We start from the raw sequence: 22,795 nt of genomic DNA on the forward strand, positions 1-22,795 counted from the left end.
TTTATTTGCAGTTTTTTTTTTTTTTAACTGTACACAAGTTAACACATACTGCTTGTGTAATAGTAAAAAAGTTTTGTTGGTGTTTTTTGGCTTATTTTCACAAATGTTTCATGAAGTAAACATGTACATAAAAATATACAAAATAAATTCCTGAAGAGGAAAGTCGTCATAAACAAAGAGGAGGTTCAAGCCACAGAGGAGAAATGCTGCTGAGCTGGAGACGAGGGGAATGTGGCTATGAAAAGGAGAAGAGTATTTATTGAGAAATAGCAAGAAATACATAGTAGAGCGGAGAAGTGGAGGGAGGACAGTTGAATCTTGGACAAGCTGACTGACCCAAAAGGTGATGCCCCTGAAAGGCTGAAAACCTGTGGAACAATCTCTACCAGGAACCACAGCGATGAGAGGGAGAAAAAAAACCCCAAGATTTCTCACCATGAACCAGCTGGACCTAGTGAAGCTGGCAGGGGAGATGGCTGAGATGTCAGTCAAGATTTGACCAAAGCCAAAGAGTATCCCAAGGACTCAAAGAAGAAAAATCTCCTTCTTTCAGAGCTCATACAGGGCACTCAGTGCCATGGTTGGTCTAGCTGGGAAACTGAGGCTGGAGAGAAAGTGGGCCACCTGAAAAAGCAACCTTACCTCACCTGTGGCCAAAGGGCAGCTGTTGGGTACTGGACGCATCTTAAAGTATGGTGGCAACTCAGTCATTTCAACTCCCGTGTGAGATGCCTCAGCGGTGTGTGCCCCGCCCCCACCCCCATCATGCCTGGGAAGGGTCAGTTATGAATCTGAATTATCTTAGTATGGAAGTGATGGGACAGGACAAGAGGAGGAACATCACCAACAAAATCAGGACAGTGACTTCTGGTTGATAAACCATTTCCCATTTTTGCTGGGACTAGCAGTGCCCAAAGGAGAAGCTTCCATAAAACAGTAGAAATAACATTCCCATTTTCAGCAGAGGAATGGATGGGAAACATTTATACTATGGGTTAGTACATTAAAAAGAAGGATATTCAGGTGAATTAAAAATCTTAAGCTCTACACAAACGAGACACTTAAGGTTTAACTTCTTGCTCAGACTGGACAGTAAAAATAAACCAGTTCACTCTTATATACCACAGAGAAATGAAGAAAAAAAGTAATAAAGAAGTTCACTGGAAGAAAATACACTCTAGTCAATCTACCAAAAATGTGTCATCATAGACACATCATTTTCAAATGCCTGCGTGGGGCAAGGTTCAAGTTGTAAGCTTATTCTTATAATGACCCTGTTGAAGAGGCACCTCCTACCATAACACCACTCCACAAAACACTCATGAGAAACACAATCCATCAAATCCCATGTTTCTGTGTCCCAATTTCTATGGACCTATTCAAGTCCACATTTCGAATGTTTAGCATCCGTCAGCAAGTCGCATGCTCCAGGGAACAAGAGGTTCTTAGAACAGCCGTCCTATTCCCATTGGCTAGTCCCAGTCGCAGCCACCTCTCAAAGGAGAGGCACAGGCAGAGCCTCTGCACAAGCAAACCTTCAACGCCTCAGCCTGGTGCAATTTAGGAGTGAGGCTGAGAAGCAATTAGAGCATTAAACGAGACATGTGTTATAATTTAAAACGTGAGTCTGCTGTTCAAAAGGCTAACTGTAGTAGTTGAAGTGAAGGGCTTAAAACTGTCCCTGAACCCTGAAGTGATGTACCCTAATTATAGTCACATTCCTCCAATCATAGATGAAAAAGTTAAAACTTTCTTGTCTTTGGCTGGGATCATTCAGCCTTTCATTGCAGTTGTGAAACTCTTTCATGAGAAGCAACATCTTCATTTGGTTTCCACATGAATAATTCTTGGAAGCTACGAAGTCTTTGAAGGGCATCTATTTTTGCCTTGAGGTCTAGTGGCGTCAGACTCGCATGAACCTCACAGATGAAAACTATCCGAGCGTGATTCATCTGTGCCTACAGTGTTCTCACAAAGGCAGGCCCCTGCACGTATGGGTTTTATGCATTTACACAACCTACATGTTTAGTTGTAGTTAAAACTGTTTCACCAGTTTCTGAAGTCTAAGGAATTTTATAATGATCTGCTATGCATATTCACCAGAGAATGAATGTGGGAGAATCTGTTCGGACAGTTAACCCAAAAGACTCAGTGTCTTGACCAAATCTGTGTGTGTTCTACCACAGCACTGGAACACAGGCTTAGCCAAAGTCTCAAACTTCTTATCTTTCTGCCTACAACTATAATTTTTCTCCCCACATTGGCTAAATTTGCTGATATGTTTATGCTGATGAGAAAAGAAAACGGGATCTGACCCAAGAGAGATTTCACAGAGTCAGGCACTACCTAGCAGTTACGTCGATTTCTTCTTAGCTTGAGAGATGACTAAAATATTGCTTTTTCTATACAAGGTGATAAAATGGCCAAAAGACCTACAGTAGTTCTGACAGGTAAACACTGAGTCTCTGGTTAGAGACTATGTTCTATCCCCATGCCAGTCAGACCCTGCTATACAAAAACCTTAACTGTTCCTGGATGACAGGATGTGGAGATACATGTGAGGACCTGTCAAGGGCTGGGCACTGAGTCCAGGCAGAGTAATCATGGGTAGGACGGCGGCTGGTTTCAGGGCACCCGCTCCACGTGCGGTGGATGGCTTCTCAGCCGCGAGTCTCATTGTTCATAATCTGACAAAGCATTTGAAAGCCCATAAATGGGTACAACTTCTCATGAGTCCATTTCTTCCTTAGCTCCCCATCTCTCTAGGGAAAATCAAGAGAGGCTACATGTCAAATATAGAAAGCTGAAATCACTAATGTGACTCCAAAACTCATTTTGGATTAAACATTTACTAGAGCTGCCTATGGCAGAGATGTGGTAAATGACATTCCTTCACAGGAACGTTTGAGCTTAGATAGCTCCTATTAGTCTAATTGCTTAATTTTAGGAATGAAGAAACCAAGATCTTGGGCGGTTAGCAGTGTGACCAGACTGACACCCATGTCTTCACGTTCACCCCGGGGTGGACGACGGCCTCCCCTCCAAGCTCCCGTTTGTGTCTGAACGCTGAGGGACACCCGCTGATGTGCTCTGCTGCCTTCTAACAGAGGGCAGGATTCTCCCCAGTCCTGGGTTCCCACCCAAGGCCTGCCCCGGGCGTCTGCCCCCTGCCAGGGCTCACCACCCACTCTCTTCCATCCTTTGTAAAATCCAAGGACACTCAAAATGTTGAACTCTGGTGAATTTCCCTCCAGACAATTACCAGGGACAAAAATAGTAAAATGAGAACAAATGGGAGTGACCCAGAAGAAACGAGAGAGTCTTCACCCAGAGAGATCACTGACTCTGGAGCCAGTATGTTGAGAGGTACCACTGGGAACAGCCAAGTCCCCTGGCTTCTGTCCTACATTGCCGCGAGGGGAACACATGCACTGGAAATCTAGGTGTGCCCTAAATTAGCGAGGCGGCAATGGCTGTAACCGCTAGACAGAGCCAAACTACCAGCATGAAGCGAATCTGTCTCCACTGTTGAGTAATAGCTGTAACTGAACAAATATACCCTGTATATACAGGGGGCCCAGCCTCCAAATGCACTTGAAAATTTTCACCACAAAAAATGGACTGAAAGTAAGCCCATGTGACCTTGAGTGTGACGGGAGCCCCGGTGACACCACCCTTACACTGATCCAATTAGAACTCCCACGATCTTTCTTCCTCCCCCTTGTTGTCCTTCTCTTGGCAAATGTCCCCCGAGTGCCCACCCTGTGCTGGGCACTGGGCTCTGGCAGGGACCCTAAGTGCACAGCCTCAGCTGCACGGAGCTCACAGCTCAGGAAAAGCAGAGATCTGGGTGGGAGGTGCTGCGGGGGGGCGGCGCTTCAGACAGGGAGGCCAGGAGGGGACAGTGAGGCCACGCAGGAAGCCTAGGGGTGCGGTTCAGGCAGGAGCAGCTGCGCACACACAGACTCCACCGTGGGAGCACGTGTGGTGTGTACGAGGAGCTGGACAAAGGGTCGGTGAGGAAAGCGAGACAGGCCTGGGGTGCCGGACAGGTGGGCAGGGGCCATCTCTGGACCTGGCAGGTGTCAAAGAGCTCAAATGAAATCAGCAACACGCTCCGAAGGGCTTAGAGCAGCGGTGCGATCTTTTACAAAGATTATTCCCACTGCGTGTGGAAAGTGGTCTGTGAGGACAGAGCTAAAGGAGGGGAACAAGAAAGAGCCTGTCATTGACGTTCCTGTGAGAGAAGTGCGGTCCTGACCAAGGGAGAGACCGTGGCGACATGAGAAGTGATGTACCTGATGTCACCTGCAGTCAGAACCGACAGGACACGGGTTTGACTGGAGTGGGATTTAGGCCGGGCTGGGGGGGAGGGGGCGGTGGCATGTCTATTAGGTGCCTCTAAGTGCCGGGGACTGCGGGGGGTTTTCCCCTCAATTAGCCATCCCCTTCATATTCCAGGTCGCTGTGCACCCACCATTTAGTGTCGCCCTAGACTAAGCACCCCTACTTGCGCAGGCTCCTTTAAAGAATACTCTAGAGCCCACAAGGGTATCAACATTGTCAAGGTCTTTTCAAACAACACGCCTATTTATGAGGAATTTTTTGAAGCGCCTAGGCAGAGCTGAGCCTGCTTCGAAGAGCTCTGAGGGGATACGAAGATAAGAAGTGATTCCCGCCACAAACGAGCTCTGGCCTCTTTGGGGAGAGACGCTCCGTTGTGCTGCGATGTGACAAATGAAGCTGCAGCACAGAGAAGGGAGTCTCCGAGCCCCTGGCACCCTGAGGGCACCAGTGGACAGGGAGGGGACAGGGTGGCTGGAGGAGACCTCCAGGAAGTGATAGAGAAGTCAAGTTTTCTAGGAGACATCCCAGGGGTTGCCTGACAGACGAAGAGGGATGCAGGAGGATGTTGTCACGTCAGCGCACGGAGGACAGACGGGGTAGTTCCGGGAGGAGTGAGTACGGTTCCGGTACTGCCATGGCTGGGGGTGTGAGGGTCAGAAGTGACAGGAGATAAAGGTAGCGAGAGGCTGACAAAGAAAACAAGAGTCTGGACTTGATTCTGAAGATGAGAAGTCGCGGAGAGGCTTTAAAAAGGAGGGGTGTGGTCACCAGTGTTTTAGCGACTGAATGGGTACCCGCGAAAGAAACGGGATCCCTATATGGCTCCTACAGGAGTCTACAAAAGACGCTGCTGGCTCTCGATTAGTGCTAGATAGGGGAGGGCAGTAAGAAAAAGACAAAAGACGGGCACTATAAATTATCCCAGGCTGTTCGTTTAGAGTAATGGGATGCCTAGTGGCCCCTTAAAACAAAATTGGGAACATGAAAGGGCACCATTTGGGAAAAGAAAACTCCTTTAGTTTTGGACATTTTAAGCATAAAAAGGTTTGCAGAACATCTTATTTATTCAGACTTTACTTTGCTCCAGGAAGAATTTAAAGGGAGATTACACAAATACACACAAGATAAAATAAAGAAACTAAATATATGTGGAAAATAAAAGTAAGCGAAGATCAGCGGAAGCTAGGAATTAATACAAAAACACATGCGCTGCAAGGCTCGTAACTCTCCTAGATGTGGTCCCACAAGCTTCCTGACAGGCGGCCTGAGACGACCACAATCTATTCATTCATGTCAGGGTCCAAGATGAAAACCACAACCCTGCTCCCCCAAACCCTGGCCTTCCCCTGAAGTGCACACAAGAGACAAGGTCTCTGTGGTACTTAGGAAACAGGACATTGTGTGATGAAATGAACAAGTGCCTTGGCCAGACCCCTGCAGAGAACACGGTGACATTTCCCAGAGCTGCCTCTTGTAACCCTGTCCAAAGGAGAGGCAGTGCGGAAGCCCACTGAGGAGGCCCACCAGTGTGAGGGTCAGCCTCAGTCCTGGGGCAGACACGGGAACTTCTGGAGGGTGTCAGGGCTAGAAACTCTCCCTATGTGCTGTCTCGCTCAAGAGGAATGTTCAAAACAATGAAAGGTAGTGAGTTCATGGTTACCCTGACAGACAAATACCTGAAGAGTAGTTACCCTACATGCCAAGTCATAGACTCGAACGTGGGTTAGGCTTGGGGGTGTGGGGGTGGAGGAAAGTGAGAAGGCTGACCCTCCCTGTGCCTCCATGGAAGACCCCGGACGTTCTGCAGAGAGGTGGGTCGGTGCGATAACCCAAGGCAAGTGTTCATGGGAGAGAAGACTGGTTTGGGCTTATGGATTTGGCAACATCAGGGAAACGACGTGGAGAAGCTGGCTGAAGAGGAAGTCCCCGGGTGGGCTGTATTTTAGGGGCGGGTTTGACAAGGAACCAGGAAAGTGAGATCCGGAAAGCCATCAAAGAGATTGTTTCCTGAAGGGAACGGTTGAGTATTTATGGCAGCTGACGTCAGTTCCTTCTGTAAGTAGGTGCTTAAGGTAATACTAGCTGGTAATAGAGAAACTCGATGAACATCAGTGGCTTTAGCATGATAACTGCTTGCTTCGCGTGTGAAACATGAAGTCCACTTGTCAGCTTGGGAGAGTGGTGGGTGGGACTCACAGGCAATTAGGTGCCGGGAGTTCTGCCCGCTTCAGCATGCAATTCTGAAGAGCTCATCTCGGTCTGTTAACTTCCGGTCAGCAGAACAGGGTGAAAGAGAGGATGGTGTGCACAATGGTTTCCTAGGCCTGCCATAAATTACCAGCAACCTAGTAGCCCAAAACAACAGAAATCTTTCTTACAGTTCTAGAGGTGAAAGGTCTGGAACCAAGGGGTGAGCAGGGCCGTGCTCCCTTTGACGCCTCTTGGGGAGAACCCTTCAGTCTCTTTTCTTGGCACTCCCGGTGGTTCCTGGCACTCCTCAGCGTTCCCTGACTTTTGTCAGCTTCACCCCAACCTCGGCCTCAACTTTGACATGTCACAGTACCCGTGTCTTCTCTGTCCCCACAAGGCCTCCCTATAAGAAGGCCGGTCATCAGATTTAGGGCCTTTCCTAATCCAATATGACTTCCTCTTAATTTCCATCTTAATGACATTTGTAAAGGCCCTATTTCCAAATAAGGTCACATTCACAGGTAAGAGGGTTAGGACTTGGACATATCTTTTGGGGGGACCTCAATCAAGCTGGTACAGGGTGGAAGAGCTGCTCATGGACCAGGCCTGAGAAGTGGCTCACACTCCCCGGCTGAACCGCACGTTGCAGCCGCAGTTCAGTGCGCAGAGAGCTGAGGAAGGCGGCCCCCGGAGCCCTGCAGGAAGGGAGTGTGGAGAGCCGCTGGCCGGCTCCTCCACTTGCAGGGCGGGGTGGGGAAGGGAACTGGACTGCAGGGGATGGGTGGGGTCAGTCACGACTAAGGTGAGGAGTGGAGCCAGAGAATGCTGATCCCCTGGAAGAAATCAGTATATCCCTGAAGCTAAATATAGCCAGGTGTAAACGCCAGTGAAATGTCAAATGATAAAAGAAAAGATAGCTGGGGGTTTGCCTGGCTTTTGAAACCCGGTGCCTGATTTCTTGGATGCCTAACTTGGGACGTACTTTTTTTTTAACAGCTCCTCACACATTTTCACGTACTATAGACATTAGGCACGGACCACGTTAGGAGACCTGTGTGTGTTATTTCTCTTCCTGGCACCGTTGGACAATTCCTAGCCTGGGAGTTCTTACAGAAATTTTGGGTCAACCAGAAGGCTGCCTGCTGGTAATGTAGTAAAATAGTGATTAATGCTTTGGCACATGATTAAATATCCACTAGAGAAAGCACAGAGGCCCCACAGAAGGGCAGTGTCTAGCTCTTTCTGGTGTAGCAACATCACGCCAAAAAGGCTCTGACCTTCAGACCCACACTATTTTGGGACAAGGAGGTGGCATGCAGAGCCCAGGTTGATGTGACATGTAGAGGGGGTCTGAGGCAGCATCCTCGGAGACCTCACTCAGTCCTGCTGAGAGGCTGCCGTTGCCAGGGCACCAACAAAACCAGTCCTGTGGCCTGAACAAACTTAGCCCGCTTGGAAGACTATTCACGAGCTACCATAAGTACCCTCACTAGAACACAGCATGAAGATTGGTCTGCTGGGTCTCTTGTATTTGACATTTATTCACTGCCTCCTGTAGGGAAAAGCACACCATGGAAAGCATGATGTTGAAGCCACAGTATTGTACCGTGGTTTTTATCAACTCCATGGAAAACCCGAAGGGACAACAGATGGGGGTAATAAGGATGTCAGTGATAATTATCACTGCTGTAACTTAAAAAATTTATTGAGCATTTACTATATTCTAGAAACTGCACTTAGTATTTTACACACTTATAATCCTTCTACCCACCCGTGTTATTACAGATAAGGTCTCTTATTATCCCCATTTCACTGATAAGGGAACAAAGGCACAGAGAGGTGGCTACTCGGTACTCAGGGTCACAGCACTGTGATGGGTGACAGAGCCGGGACCCGAACTCAGCTAGGGTGTCTCTCGGACCTGTGCTATTACCATTATATGGCCTGCCCTACCATAGGTGTTCTTATCTGTTTTACATTTAGGGCCTTTGTTATAGATTTTGTTGAAATGAAGGGTCTGAAAACTGACTAATAGAGTCTAGCCACTTCTTAAATGACCTATTAACACTGAGAAATGGAGCAGCCCATTTCGAAGAGGGACCCTGTGTCCTTGAAACACTGGTGAGAATGATTCCATGATGTGCCAGTTCAGAGTCACAAAGAACATGACAGAGAGGAGAGAAAAAAAAACTACACATAAAATTTGACATAGAAAAGAATGAGCCCTGGTTGGTGTGGATCAGTGGGTTGAACACTGGCCTGAGAATTTAAAGGTTGCCGGTTTGATTCCCATCAGGGCATGTGCCTGGGTTGTGGGCCAGGTCCCAGGTTGGGGGTGTGCAAGATGCAACCGATTGATATTTCTCTTGCACACTGATGTTTCTCTTCCTCTCCCCCCCTCTAAAAAAATAAAAAAGAACCAAAACTTCTAGTTTCAGGGGGTGGGAGGGAAGGGGAGCAAATAGATAAATTTGCATGAATCCAATTTTTGCAGACAGGCTGGGTGGCTCATGGTTGAGAATGAGTTTCCACTCTGCAAATTCAAAAGTCTCTTTACTGCCACGGAGGTCCCTGGAAGAGAAAAGCAAGGGTCCAAGAGCTGGGCAGCCAAGCACTGCCTGATGCAGAAAGTCAGGCAGGCTCTGGAACAAGCAGCCCCACTGAGGGCTTCTAATGCCCTGGAGTCCCAAGGGAAGCCTGACCTTGGCTTCACAGCTACGCCTTAAAAGAAAAAGAAAAAAACAATTTGTTTGTTTGTCGTATGCTTGCAGCTTTTTAAAGGGCTTTGCTGAAAAAGGACTTTTTCTGTGTTACTGAAAGACACCCATTGCTTGCCAAAACACTAGGTAAAAGACAAAAATGATATCAGAGGCTGCCTAGCATGCCTCCAAAGCACCTAAAGCATAACTGTCAATCATATGAAGCCCCGCCATCAGCACCACGGTCTCACAGAGTGTGCTGGCTTGACTTCAGCCTGGTGCCCAGATCCACTTGGGTGAGAATATAGTTTTAGAGTCCAGAGCTAATATTTGGCAGCACTATTGGCTAAGATGAGTCTACGCCATCCTGGAACTCAGCAACAGCTCAGGGGGGCTATCGTCACAACACACACTGCACATCAGCCCAAAGGTTACGTTGCCCTTTTCCAGTCAAGTCGCGCATACTAAAATTTACTTTACCTTGCATATTTTTACTATAAACTAAGCTATATAAACTTATTTAGTCCTCATGACTCTATGACATAGGGACTGTTATAATTCCTATTTTACAGGTAAAGTAACTGGCACACAGAATGGTTAGTTAACTTACTCAAGGTCACACAGTAAGTGATGGAGCTGGAATCCAAGCCCAGGATGTTTGCTCTAAACTCTGTATTTTTAATCAATGTCTAGTCTTTCTGACTTTCTATTTTAATACATGCAATAGCTAACGTGTATTACTATGTGCTTACTACGTACCAAAGAAGATAATTGCCTTATGTGTACTGTCTCGTTTAATAGACCCCCACAGGAAATTGTTACTATATTAATCAAATAGATGAGCACACTGGGTCTTAGCGAGACCCTGTGTCTTGCCCAAAGTCATGCTGTGAGCTGTGCGGCTAGAATTCAAACTCAGACCCTTGTGAGGCCCAGGCGCATGCTCTTGGCCACTACCCCGTTGTCCTCCACCCAGAGAGCCGCACGTGCCCTTTAGCTAAGGGCCTCCCTTAGCCACTCTCTTGAGAACTTTTAGGCTTGCATCTCATTTTTTATTTCACATTATTTTTTTTTAATAACCCACATAAATCTTGGGTTGACACAAATGATCACCGAGTCAAACAGCAGTGACACCAGTCTGAGGTGCGAAGCTGACCTGAATCAAAACCATACTGAGCTGTGACCCGAAACAGAAACCCTCCCCCTTTCTCAGGAGGAAGCCATGCCAACTGCTCGCTAGATTTGCAACGCACTGGAGCCCTTAATGAGGGGCTCTGGGCAGCCGCTTCCCTTGGGGGAGGTACCAGAAAGGTGAGAAGCTGAGGCGGGGGTGAGGCAGTAGAGGGTAAATACATGAAACTGATCCCAACCTGTTACCGGTGCCACCAACGGAGAGGCAGTAGCAGCAGCCATCGATGTACTAGCGATACTGGTAACAGCAGCGGTAATGGTAGTGCAGTAATGCTAGTAGTAGCGGCAGTGGTGCTAGTAGCGGTGCTACTAGTGGTAACGGTATTGGTAAGGGCAGTACTAGCAGTACTAGTAATCATGGTGGTAGGAGCAGTACTAGTCCTGGTGGTGGAACCAGTGGTAGTAGCCACAGTTGTCGCGGTCATACTAATGGAGGTCCTAGCGGGCACTGCACATAGGCAATATTTTAAACCAAGGGGTCTGCTTCTCCTCTGGAGGGCAGGATGCAGTACTAGGGGAAAATGGGCGCCCACCAGTCAGACCCACATGCAGTCACTAACCTGTGAGCTGCTAGTTCAGTTCAGAATGGAGATGAACTGAGCTTTGAAAAATGCTCACCCTTGAGCGCCAGGTGACAGACACAGTGCTGGAGGCAGCAGACAGGGCCTCTGAGGCTTAGAGGAAGTGAAGGTCGGTGCTGGACAGCCCAGCCGCCCCCAGGAGCCTGGGACAGGCCACCCGGGAGGCTCCGCTCTGGGGAAACCCCGCAGCGCAGGTCCTCCACCGGAGTTGGCACAGGTGGCGGCTGAAAAATCTTCCCTGGGCTCATGGTTTGGGGCATCCTCTCTGCCTTCTGGGATCCAAGCCAGTAAGACAAGGGAGGGAAATACATCGAGGCCCCACGGTGCAGGCTGCTGAGCTGGTCCAGCCAGTCTCTGGCTGGGGGTCCCTTTCGTCCCCAGACCTCAGAGATGTTCAGCATCCTGAGGTTAACAAGATCCTGGCAGCTCTGCTTGTTTCCAAAGCAGAGAACTGAGGCAGAGGGGGTAATGGGAATTTTCTAGTTTGCAGGCTGAGCCAGGGCTGGAGTTTATCTCCCAGCCTAGTGCTCTTTCTTCTTCCATCTCATTCAGGCAAAAAAGGGTGACATCAGACATCTGCACTCTGAGAAACTTCACTTATTTGCTTTGGCTCGCACCTTACCCACTTCAGACATTTACTCAAAGGCCCCGACCTCAATGGTGCCTTCTTTGGTTGTCCATCGGAGATTTCAACCCACCCAGGACTACTGAGCTTTCTCCCTTGGCCTCCTTTTCTCTCTAGCACCCATCACCACGGGGCATACTCGACATATCCCTCATTCGCCTTGCTCATTATCTGTTGTGCTGATTGTCTGCAAGCTCTGTGAGGGCAGGGGGTTCTGTTCATGGGGTTTTTTTGTTCCTAGTGCCTTAACACGGTGCCTGGCATGAGAGTGAATGGGTCACGTGCCATACTCTGTCCAGAGTGTTCCGACACAGTGCCTCTAACCTGTTGGCAATCGTCACAAGTGGACCAGCCCTTGCACGTATGGGAAAGCCAAGGTGCTTTTTGTCGGGGTGAGGGTTAGCTTTTCTGCCCCCCCTGCCCCAGGCTCACCCCCTTTCACCAGGCCATATCGTTCATAGCACCACTCGCTTCCTGAGGCTGACACCTCCCGCCCTCTGTGCTCGCTACTAACAGCTGCACCACTTTTGATCCTGGAGACCTGGTCGACTTGCTCACACAAACTAGGGGTGAGTTGGAGCTCAAATGCCCATCTTGTCCAGTTCACTCCCCAGAGCAAATGAACCACCTGAAAACCAAATACGGCACACCAATAAGGACTGCTCAGTGAATAAACATCCTGTCACGCAACTGGAAAGACCTTCATATACCATTTCCCACTGATGATGGATGGTTCAGTGAGGCCAAAGTTCACAGAAACAAGTATGGTCCCACCAAAAATACCTGTACTGCAAAATGATCCCAAGTGCCCACCAAATTTTCTAGGGCTACTCGCAAAAACAGCAGTGACACTGGAAAAGCAAAGCAAAGGGATCAGGTCACAGAACTCTGTAGCCAGAGATTCTGATCTGTGGAGAAATCTTCTTGATATAGTTACAGCCATTCTTATTCCAGAAGCCAAAGAACATACTTATATGCGTGCTAGAGTTCCCCCCTTTAACCCACAGGAACCTTCACTCATCAAAGCCCAGAGTGTATCTGTCTCCCCAAATCCTGCATTTGTCCACCAACCACACTGCGCTGGAAATGCAGACAGAGCCCTCGCCTGCCTCATGCACCACGCTTCCCCAGCACGCGCCGGGCTCAGGGCTGGTGAGCAAAAATGTTGTCTGAATCCTGCTCCTCCACTGGCAGTTTGGTCAGCTCATACCTCATCTTCACTTCGGGGCTGTGCCAGTACAACACACACACAATGAACCATACCAGTTTAACGTAAATTAACTTAGGATGGAGCGAGACATACTTATAAATGATTCATCTATAGTAATTATTTTGACTCTATTAAGGATGACCTCAAAAAGAGGAAATGTGCCCAAATAAAAAAAAAATAATAGTGAAGAACTACAGTTTGAGAGTAGGTAAGAGGCAAAACTGTTAAATTAAACTGGTATGTCTAAATTATTAAACTGAACTGGTATTTCATTTAAAAATCTTTTAACATAATTATAACAATTTAAAAATCTCAAAAGAACAAAAATTGAGACTAAAATATTAGTTTTAATAAAACTGATAAAATCATAAAACATCAGTATATTCATATACTACTTGGTTAATATAACCTTTCTTCTTTCATATGAGTATTAGTTTCCATGATGGACTTTCCAAAGACACATTTGGTATGCTGTTTACTTGCAAGCTTTTTCATTGTTCAAGTGTGCGTTTTATCCAGGATAAAAGCGGACCGTAGCAAGACAGCTATTTCTTCACTGTCTTTGTCTCAGCTGAATACACTATACCTCTTCCAGAACTAACAGTGACAAAATTAAAGTAACAAAAGAGGTAATTGGTGTTTGGGCTTTAAGAAAGATACAATGGTAGCTTCCTCTGCTCAAAAAGGAAAAAATGTAGCAATGAATAAAGATACTGTCACTAATTAAATCCAATAGAAGTACTCTTCTCAATGCCCAATAATGGTTGAAACTGTGTCCCTTGGGCCTGCAGATACAACTTAGACTACATCTTAGGGAAAGTAACCCTTACAGGGTGATCTGTATTTGTCACTGGGCAGGTCAGGGTGGGTAGTCACGCCTCAGGCCTATAAAAAGGTTTATCTTTGCTTTAGACAAGACCTGTTCATTGTTCTTGTGCCCCTAAGTTAAGAAGCCTTAGAAATGCCAGAGTAATCCTCTTTTTCAGACCCTTTGAACACAGAGCCAATACTCTGAAAGGAGCACAAATCCTGTTCAACATCTTCTAATCCAACCATAGAAACGTCTCCCACCCCTGCTTTCTCCCACCTTCCTGTAAGAATCTTCCACACACTCCCTCAATTCCAAAGGTGTACAAACAACTGCAAAACCATCCTTCTTTAGAGCATTTTCTCAGTCTGTTGAGACCTTGCTTCCAGGCGTCTCCTCTGTTTGACTCAAATAAACTCTTATAAAAATTTTCTACAGGTCTGGATGTTCTTATGTCAACACAGGACTGCATGTCTCAGCAGCCTCCCTGGTTTCTCAGGATGCCCTGCAGCTCGGCCAATGGAAAGCAGGCAGGCGCGTTGTGTGCCTCCCCAGGGGCGGGCCCGGAAAGCCCTCCCTGACTGCTCTCTCTGTCCTTCTGTCCCCCCCCCCCCCCACCCCCGGCTGACTGGATGGAGATTCCCTGAGATCTCAGGAGCCAAGTGTTAAAGGAGGCACACCTCCTCTGTCCTAGGTCCCCAAATGCCAGTAAAAGACAAAGCCACTGCTTCTCCAGACCAGTGAATTTTGGGGTCTGTTGTTTCCCTAGTTGGCCTACCTGACATACCACTTTCCTTACACAAACTGTGAGGTCATTACACTCTCAAGAAAGATGAAGCAAATAAAAAATAATCACAATATTTGTAAGACTCTCCTAAAGTCACAGAAATGGCGCTTAATGGGCAACCTTGAAAAACCAAATTACTTAGTCGACTATTCTGGCTGGCTGGGTGGGGAATACACCGCGGATGCGTACGCATTTCCTTCAAAGAGGACCCACCATACTGCCCCCCACAGCAGCTCCCCGCACCTCTGGCCGGCTCCCACGGAGCTCCGACTGCTCTCAAGGAGCTGGCACTGGGCGCAAGGACGGTGACGGCAGTGAACTAGTTCTGAGCAGCTCCCACGGCCCAGGCCCGTGCTTCAGGCTTCCTGCACGTCTGCTCCTCTGATCTTCACCTGGGAAGACGGTGCTATCACCACCTCCCTTTCCAGATGACAATACAGAGGCACTGAAAACAGGACAGTGGCCCGAGGTCACACACAAGTCAAAGGGGCGGAGCCAGGCAGTGTGAGTCCCTGCTGTCTCCCACCTCTCTGTCCTCTGGTGGCTGTCACCTCTGTACCAGGCGCATGGAGAGCAAGCCTTACCCCCCCGCCCCCATCTGCAAATACCCAAAGATCTCTTATATCAACACAAGTTATTTTTTTCATCGTGAGTTTTAGTCATCACTTCAAATGTTGTTCAAATCTCTTCATCCTTTGGCCTCTCCTTGAAAGAGTCCTGTTCATTCATGTGCATGGTACACTGTCACTAGAGAGGGACTTCATGTGTAAAATCAGATTAATGATAGTGCTTCCCCGAAAGGGTCGGTGTGAAGATTAATTAGGTTATTCATGTAAAGCCCTAGAAAGTAGAAACGGCGCTTGAGACAAAGTAAGCCAGCCAAAACCATTAGCTGTCACGTGCCTTATATTTCAAGCGCGGCCGCCTATGAGTATATTGGGTTCCGGTGTCTACATCACACCGCTGACCAGGCTGAATTTGCTGCCCACTGAAATACAGTTTTTAAAAAGCGGGAACCATTAGTACGTTGAGTCTCCCCTATCCAAACAGTGCTTTCCCCCCTTTTCAATAGATATTATACTTCACCTTGATGTGGTGATCACCTTGATGTGGTGAAGCTTCTCCTGATTAAGTTCAGCCCGCCTTCCCAGGTACTAAAGGCCCTTTCCAATGTTGTTATTAACATCCTCAGCAAATCAGAAGATTAGGACCTGAAAATCCTGGAGCGGCCTAGAGTGCCCCCAAGATACTGTTCTCTACCAGAAAGCCCCCCCCCCCCGCCATGGACTCACTGTTTCACCCTACCTCAGCAACCAAGGAAACACAAGGTCACTGTCTTGACCCCAACAATCTCATACCAACACCCCAAAGTGCAAATATTCCATTCTACCAACTCCATGAGACTTCCCAGCCCAGTCCCTCGGCGGGCTAGGAGTCCAGGGATGTTGTTAGAAGCGTGACCTGACTGGGATGGGGGACCACAGCCAAAATGCCACTCTCCCAGGGGCCCAATCATAAGAGGTGTAGGCTGGGAAGGGGACGTCAGAACTATGCGGAAGGCAGCGGGCGTCCGAGACAGGGCGCTGGGTCATGCAAGGAATCCTTACAGCTTTTCAAGGAGAAGGGCCTGTTCCAGAGTCTCAGGATGACAAAAAGGAACCCCAGCCAGGTGACAGAGGTGCAGGCAGGCGCTTCCCCCTCAAGGAGCGGTGTCAGAAAGGACAGGGCAAACGCCACCCTTGGGGCTCTCCCGCACGTGGGCACTGTGGCGCCCGAGTAGCACCCGGAGTGTGTGTGTTCACCTCAGGCCGCACAGCTGTGATTTTAAACCCTGAGGACCGAAACGGCCCCTCCCGGCTCTCGCAGCCGCCCAGGGCAGACCTTAGAGCAGCGATTCCTACTTCCATCGGAATCGCCCGAAGAGCTTCCTGAGACAGTTTGCTGACCCCCCCATCCCCCGCCCTGCTCCCTGGGTTTCTCATTCAGCAGATGGCGGGGGGGGGGGGGGGGGGCGGGGAGAGGCGGGAATTTACTTTTCTAACGAGTTCCCAGTTGCCCCTATTGCTGGTTTGGAGGTCACACTTTGGGAACCACTGACTCAGGGCAAGGAGGTCAGGGAGAGGTCAGGGTAAAAACAATCCAAGGGGAGGAGACAAGAAGTGAGTCCGGAGAGAGCAGGACCTCTCGGGCGCCCTCCGCGCAGACAGCGAGTGGGCTGACAGCGTTGTGAACCAAGCCATGGTCTCTGTCTTTTCCCGCATTTGTGACCCATCAGTAGTAATAGTTTCTTTTTTCTAATCTCTTCTACAGGTTATGGGTGTAGCTAAGGGATAATGTAAATATATACTAAAAGAAGATATGGCCATGCGGAAAAAAGGGAGAAAGAGCGACTCAACTTTCAAAGTAGAAAATGGCGGTTAATTTGGGTTTCTTTCTATGCTATTCTTCAGATACTTGTCAAAGAAAGTGAGGCGCATGGTGAACTTAACAAAGCCCTTGGAAGAAGATCACTGACATTTCTGAACTCAGAGGAAGGCTACTCAGCAGCCCCTGGGCCGGTGTGGAAAGACGAATCACTTACTAGCAATAAGCAGTTTCAGGAAGGTTCTGTACTGGCCATTTACAGCCAGGAACATAAAAAGGAATGAATAGTTCTTTGCATTCACTGGGGTTGGAGGCAGTTACAGCATGTTTCATCATCTTACCACTAGTAAAGGGTATTTTACTAGTGGTAAGGGGTCTGAAAGAGAAGACACCACAGATGTTTAATTGGTTTTCAATTTAGAAATGTAAGTCAAATTTAATACCTAACTCCTATCCTCAGGAAAATTCAGACTTGCCAGAGGAATTCACCTCTGAATAAATAGAGCTTTAGCTTAAAGAGGGGAAGGGGGACTCTGGAAAATTAAAAAGGAGGAGAAGAGAAATGAACGAAACCCAACGTGGCTGGACTACGCCTTTGTTTAAAGGACAGTCTGTGGCGTGCGTGCTCACTCCTGCTGCCCAGAGTTGCCCCGCAAGCTCAGTTGGCCTTCTTGCCCTTCTCCTAGGAGGACCTTCAAGAACACGATGATGACCCAGTACTTCCAGAGCCTGTGACTCATTCTGAAAAAGTCTACAGGACGCTTGCTGCCAAAGAAATTGTAAACATGACAAAAATGGAGGTCTGAGGTTGTGGCACTAATTCTAAAGCAGTCATCCAGAAGATCCAGAAAATGCTGATGGTATTTTCAACAGATTATAAGCAACATGAAAACAAAATTTAAAATGGTCTCACAGAACTTTGAGACCTTTATAAAGGGACAGCAGCCCTTGTTTTGAGAAAATATCATTCCCCGTATTATCAGTGAATGAACTGGACCACCCAAAGCTTATTTGCTTCATGGCTGCAATGCATTTAAAGTAGTTTCTAGTGCAGACATCTACTCACTACACCCCATAAATAGCTTTAAGTGAAGTCAGAGATGCCTTTGATTATAAAGTATAGCATTATTTTACACACAAATAGGGAAGAAAAATGTTAACTAGAAACTGTTCATTTTAGAGATGTTAAACTATGAAAAGCAAAACAAACCCTGTGTCTTAGCATGGATGGGAAATCCCTCCCCTGTGCCGGGTGCTGCCTGAGAATACAGCGCTCATATAGGTGAGCCTTAGTATATGTATCTGATATTAACTCGGCCTACTTCCCACTACACTGTGGAGAGATTTAAACACGATTCGGTTGCAGTACTTAACATGCGCCTAACGCTTATTAGCTGTCTTCTTCCTGCTGTTACTAAAAATCTGGCAAGGGCAAAACCATGAATTTAACAAATATTAGATGGTTTCTTTAATGTGAATGAGTTCACCTAGTCTCAGTTGCCAAACCTTTAAACGTTGCCTCCTCAGTGTCACGGCTCTAGAAATAAAATGAAACAATCTTCTAAAATGGAGTCAAAGCATCTTCTAAAACTGAAGAATCCGCCAGAGCCCTAAGGAGCGGGTGACTCAAACACAATGGGTGAGAGTTTGCATACTGCTTTGCATGACATTTGCATGCTACCAGTTCATTTTTACTTGAAGTGAAAATCCGCCCACCATCTGGTTCTTTCCTAGTCCCTTATGATCCCTTAGGTGTTGAGTTGGCTGCCTTTGCCTGGGAAAAAATAAAGCAATTGGCGTGCATTAAGTAGTTATCGCCTGAGACCCCAAGGGCTGCTTACCCCGGCTGAGGGGAGAAGAAGGGCACATCTGCGCCAGGCTGCGGACCTGGCACCACTGTGAGCATCCTGCACGGAGGGTGGTCGCTGGCTCAAACGCCAGAGAGCCACAAAATAGCCTCAGCCTTCACCTGAATACAACCCCCATCACACACGGACCGAACGGGACTATGACATGATTCACAGCTAAGTGGCTTAGAAAACTGTTCCTGGCCACCAGCAGCTTCCATATCAAACCAATGCAAAGCTTCTCTTTTCCTGAGTGTGAGTGATTATGCCATGGTGAACCTAGGACAAGGATTTGCTTTTGCTTTCAAAACTGTCAAGATTTAAAGTAAACATACAGCAGCCCATATCTGGCAATAAAGAACAAAAATTAGCACTTAATTAATTAGGGCGCTGTTGCTAGAATCCTCTGTCAGCTCTAATCATTTGTTGAAACTGAGCCCTTGATTTGTGATTACATAAGTGATAATGGACCTACACTTGCGGAGATCCAGTCAGAGTTCACTGAATTGCTGTTTCTTGGGAATAACTGACTATTTTTGTAAACTCAAATGCCTGTAATAATTATTAGTATGCAAACTAGGCAATGATCCTATGTAAGATGATATGAAGTATCTATTATTCATACAAGAACTGAAAATAGCAACTTAATGAGTAAGTGTCCTCTAAGTTATCCTTTGGATGGTGCATACAAATACCAGCTCATATTTCTCTTAGCTTTCTATGTGACATATGACCCTAAGTGAACAGCAAACCCAACCAATCAGCCATAAAAACCCAAATTCATATCCGGATACTGGGGCCAGGATACTATAAACGTAATTAAGCTTATTAGGTTTTAGCGATGCTATTTTGTCATAATTTTTTTCTTTCGGTGCTTTACAGCTTTAATAAGGATAAAAGGCTTTTTAAATTATTGGAAATAACATGTATAAACTCATGTTTTTTATGGACACTCAGAAACATGGGAACCTCAGTTATACTAAAATTTCAAACAGTGACTCTAAGTTAAAATAACCAAAAGAATGCCCTTTATAGCACCACTTCACTTTTCAAAAGTGTCACTCTTCATAGGCTAATTGTTAGAATGCCAGAAATTTTAGAAATTACTTAGTTCAATGCCCACCACCATTTATACAGATGAAGAAATTGAGATCTGGTCTAGAAATACTTTAAAAAAAAAAAAAAAGCAAGAGTCTAGAAGGTGAGTACTTGGGACTGGCAGGTGCTGGACAGGGGACTGGAGCTTCTGGGAAGTAGGATCAGACGGCCTGGCTGGGTGGGTGGTCCCGCTGAGGAGCTTAAGGCTTTGAAGAAAACCACATTCCGAAATGAGAAAACGGAGCTGGGGAGAAACTGCATCTATAAAAAGAATAACCAAACATAAAGATATTCTGGGACAGAAGTTGGGTTACCTCCTGAGTGCAGGGTCACCTGGGATGAGGGGTGGGTCCCTCTCTAGCAGGCAAAGTCCTCAGGCACCAACCTAGTCCCTGGAAGGGTTAGGAAAGCAAACTCACTTCAAAGGACAGAGAACGAGAGGTAACTACAAAAGGTGCATATAAGCGCAGCAGCTGAATCACCGATTCCGTCTTACTTAGGCCAGAGGACAATCATCTGTTTATCTAGTCATCTGCCTCCCAAAAAGCTCAAGATCCAGAACAGAACAAGAGCCAGAACAGACCCAGAAGCTGGCCCCTCAGTGTGTGTCTGCAAAGGACCCTGAAGACTGAGAGTTCCTCTTTTTCAGAAGCTCACACCCTGGGGCTGCGAAGAACAAAAGCAGCAGCCCCCACCTGGCCCGTGTCTGTGCCCTGGCTAACCTGCGTTCCTTGGGCAACGTGCCGCCTGGCTTTCAGCTGGGCTCCTCCAATGGGAAGCCCTTGCTAGGGATCGAGGGGCAGGAAGAGAGGGAAGTCAGAGTATTTCTTCTCACTCTCTCACTCCCGCAAAGGGCCCAGTCTCCTGGCTCCGCTGTAGCATTTTTTTGCAGCATTTGCTCCCGGGTCCCTGCAGGCTTAGAGTGGAAAATGCCTTTGTGGGCCTCACCGCCCCGGTCGGTTCCCTTTCATTTCTTCATTCAGTTGACCCTGACTCTAAGTTGGAGTCTATTTTTTGCCGGGACCCTGAAGCGACACTAGGGAAAGGAAGCCATGGGATAAACATGGTGTCTAAGATACAATTTTCCGCACAAACTGAGATATAGAGTAGAATAGAAATCCACATATACTCATTTTAAAAATAAACAGACCTCCAACAACATCAATCCGCAACTCCCAAATACTACTGCCTTGACAATCCACTCTCTTCTGGCCTGAAGACGTTCAGTGGCAGGCCTGGGAGAGGACGGTCCACTGGGGGAACGGAACCTCCCTCAGACCCTCAGACGCAGCCCCGCAGACCTGCTTTTAGGTGGAAGTACAGTCACGAGGGCCACGGATATGAGGCGGTCTGTAAGGTCACACCGTACCGCCTCGTGTGTAGTGGGCTATGCCATCTAGGTACGTGACAGTGCTCTCACGTGTGCATGATAACAAAACACCCAACACCACATTTCTCAGAACGTATCCCTGCTGTTAAGCAATGCGTGACTGTAAAATAAGGATGGATTCCTTGACTGCCTGAGGGAGTGGGTCTTCTGGGTTACACAGGCAGCTGCTACACCCTGATGGAGACAGGGAAGGGGAGAGGGGCGCGGGGACAGACTTCAAAGAGGGCTGGGGCTGGCAGGGTTGCCGAGAAGATGCACTCGACCGAGAGGAAGGAGACGGAGGAGCGGGAGTATCCTAAGATCGCAGCCTGTTCAAGGAGCTCCTCTGAGGACACTGTGGTTAGAGTCCACTACTTTGATTGATTTTAGAATAAAGAGCCAGTCTTTAGCGAAAGTTCTGCTATAAAGCCAACATCTTTTGTTACTAAATGGGCAGAGAAGTGTGTCATACATATTGGAACACTTTTCATAAAGTCTGTAATTTAAAAATTCCCGCACCTAACGTGAGGGCACATCAGTTATTTAAAATAATAATAAAACACTAGTTGATCTTATCCCTCATAACGCTGGATAGGTAAGGGTTAACCATAATCCCCTTACCTTGCATTCGAACCTGGAAGAGAGGACACAGCAGCTTCTAAGGGCATGTGCATAAAAGGAAACTCGTGGGCTTCTGGGAGGGGACAGTGCAAAGTCACTGAGCTGAAGTGGAACCAGCTGGGGAGTCCTCCCATGTCATCTCCAAACACCCACGTCATTCAAATTCCTTTCCTCCCTCCTCGTCTCTCTCACGTATGATGCCTCTGCTAAGCTTTCATTAAAATCAAGTTCTGGAGTCAAAAACCGTGCACACGCCACTGGTTTAGATGAATCACAGGTGTACAAATGAACTGCTACCATGGACAAGTAGAAGGCGGCCTTTGCCTCTTAATACCAGCCTGATGATTCTTTTTCAATGCATTCTTATTCAGATGGAGAAGACTTATCTTTATTAATACCTAATTCCATGTGCAATTATTTTATTTCTAGTCATTTAAAAAAAGACAAAAATTATCAAAAGGCAATAGAAATCGGTAAGAACCAGGAGGCTAATTGGCTTACCTGCTATCCCCAGCATTTGCCACATACAGCTTCCCCAAGAGGCAAATCACAATGAGGGCTGTGCAGCCACCAGATATATTATACAAACTCCTCTCTCGTTCTATTTGTAGGTCCTGGAGAAGAAAACAAAGTTAGTGCTGGATTGTAGAGGCACACGCATCAAAGATTTTCTTAGCATCACTCCCCAAGGGTCTGAATGTGCTTCACAGAAGAGAGAAGGAATCCTCAGAACTTGTTTTTCTACCACCTAATGAGCATTTCTGGAGAGGACACTGGCATAAAACTGTTGTCTGCCAGACCATCTGTGGACCAGAAACAGGAAACAAGGGATGGCAAACGGATACAATCAGGCAAAAACGAGCAGAATAAAACCAAATGTGTTCAATAAATATCATAGCTTATGGAAAATTTAGTCTTTGTATGGACTGCCTGAGCTGCCATGTGGAAGATACAATAGAGAGGCAGATAATGACAAGTACTTGGACCTGATCAATGTTTTTAACCCCAAAGTCTCCAACCAATAGTTCCTTTTACAGCTGGATGAGAGAAGTGACTGG

At 47.2% G+C, this 22,795-nt stretch overlaps 1 protein-coding gene across 1 annotated transcript in view; it reads right to left on the minus strand.

Annotated features, from left to right (window-relative positions):
• The window catches only part of PPM1H (protein phosphatase, Mg2+/Mn2+ dependent 1H), a 249,697-nt gene that overhangs the window by 96,881 nt on the left and 130,021 nt on the right, over positions 1 to 22,795 (minus strand). Inside the window, exon 4 of the mRNA XM_054580033.1 lies at positions 22,239 to 22,351. Within this exon, the coding sequence (XP_054436008.1) occupies positions 22,239 to 22,351 (113 nt within the window). The remainder of the gene's footprint in view (positions 1 to 22,238; positions 22,352 to 22,795) is intronic.

This window comes from Pteronotus mesoamericanus, unplaced genomic scaffold, assembly GCF_021234165.1.
Source record: "Pteronotus mesoamericanus isolate MK-2021 breed Mesoamerican mustached bat unplaced genomic scaffold, CSHL_Meso_final contig_56, whole genome shotgun sequence".
Lineage (NCBI taxonomy): Eukaryota > Metazoa > Chordata > Mammalia > Chiroptera > Mormoopidae > Pteronotus > Pteronotus mesoamericanus.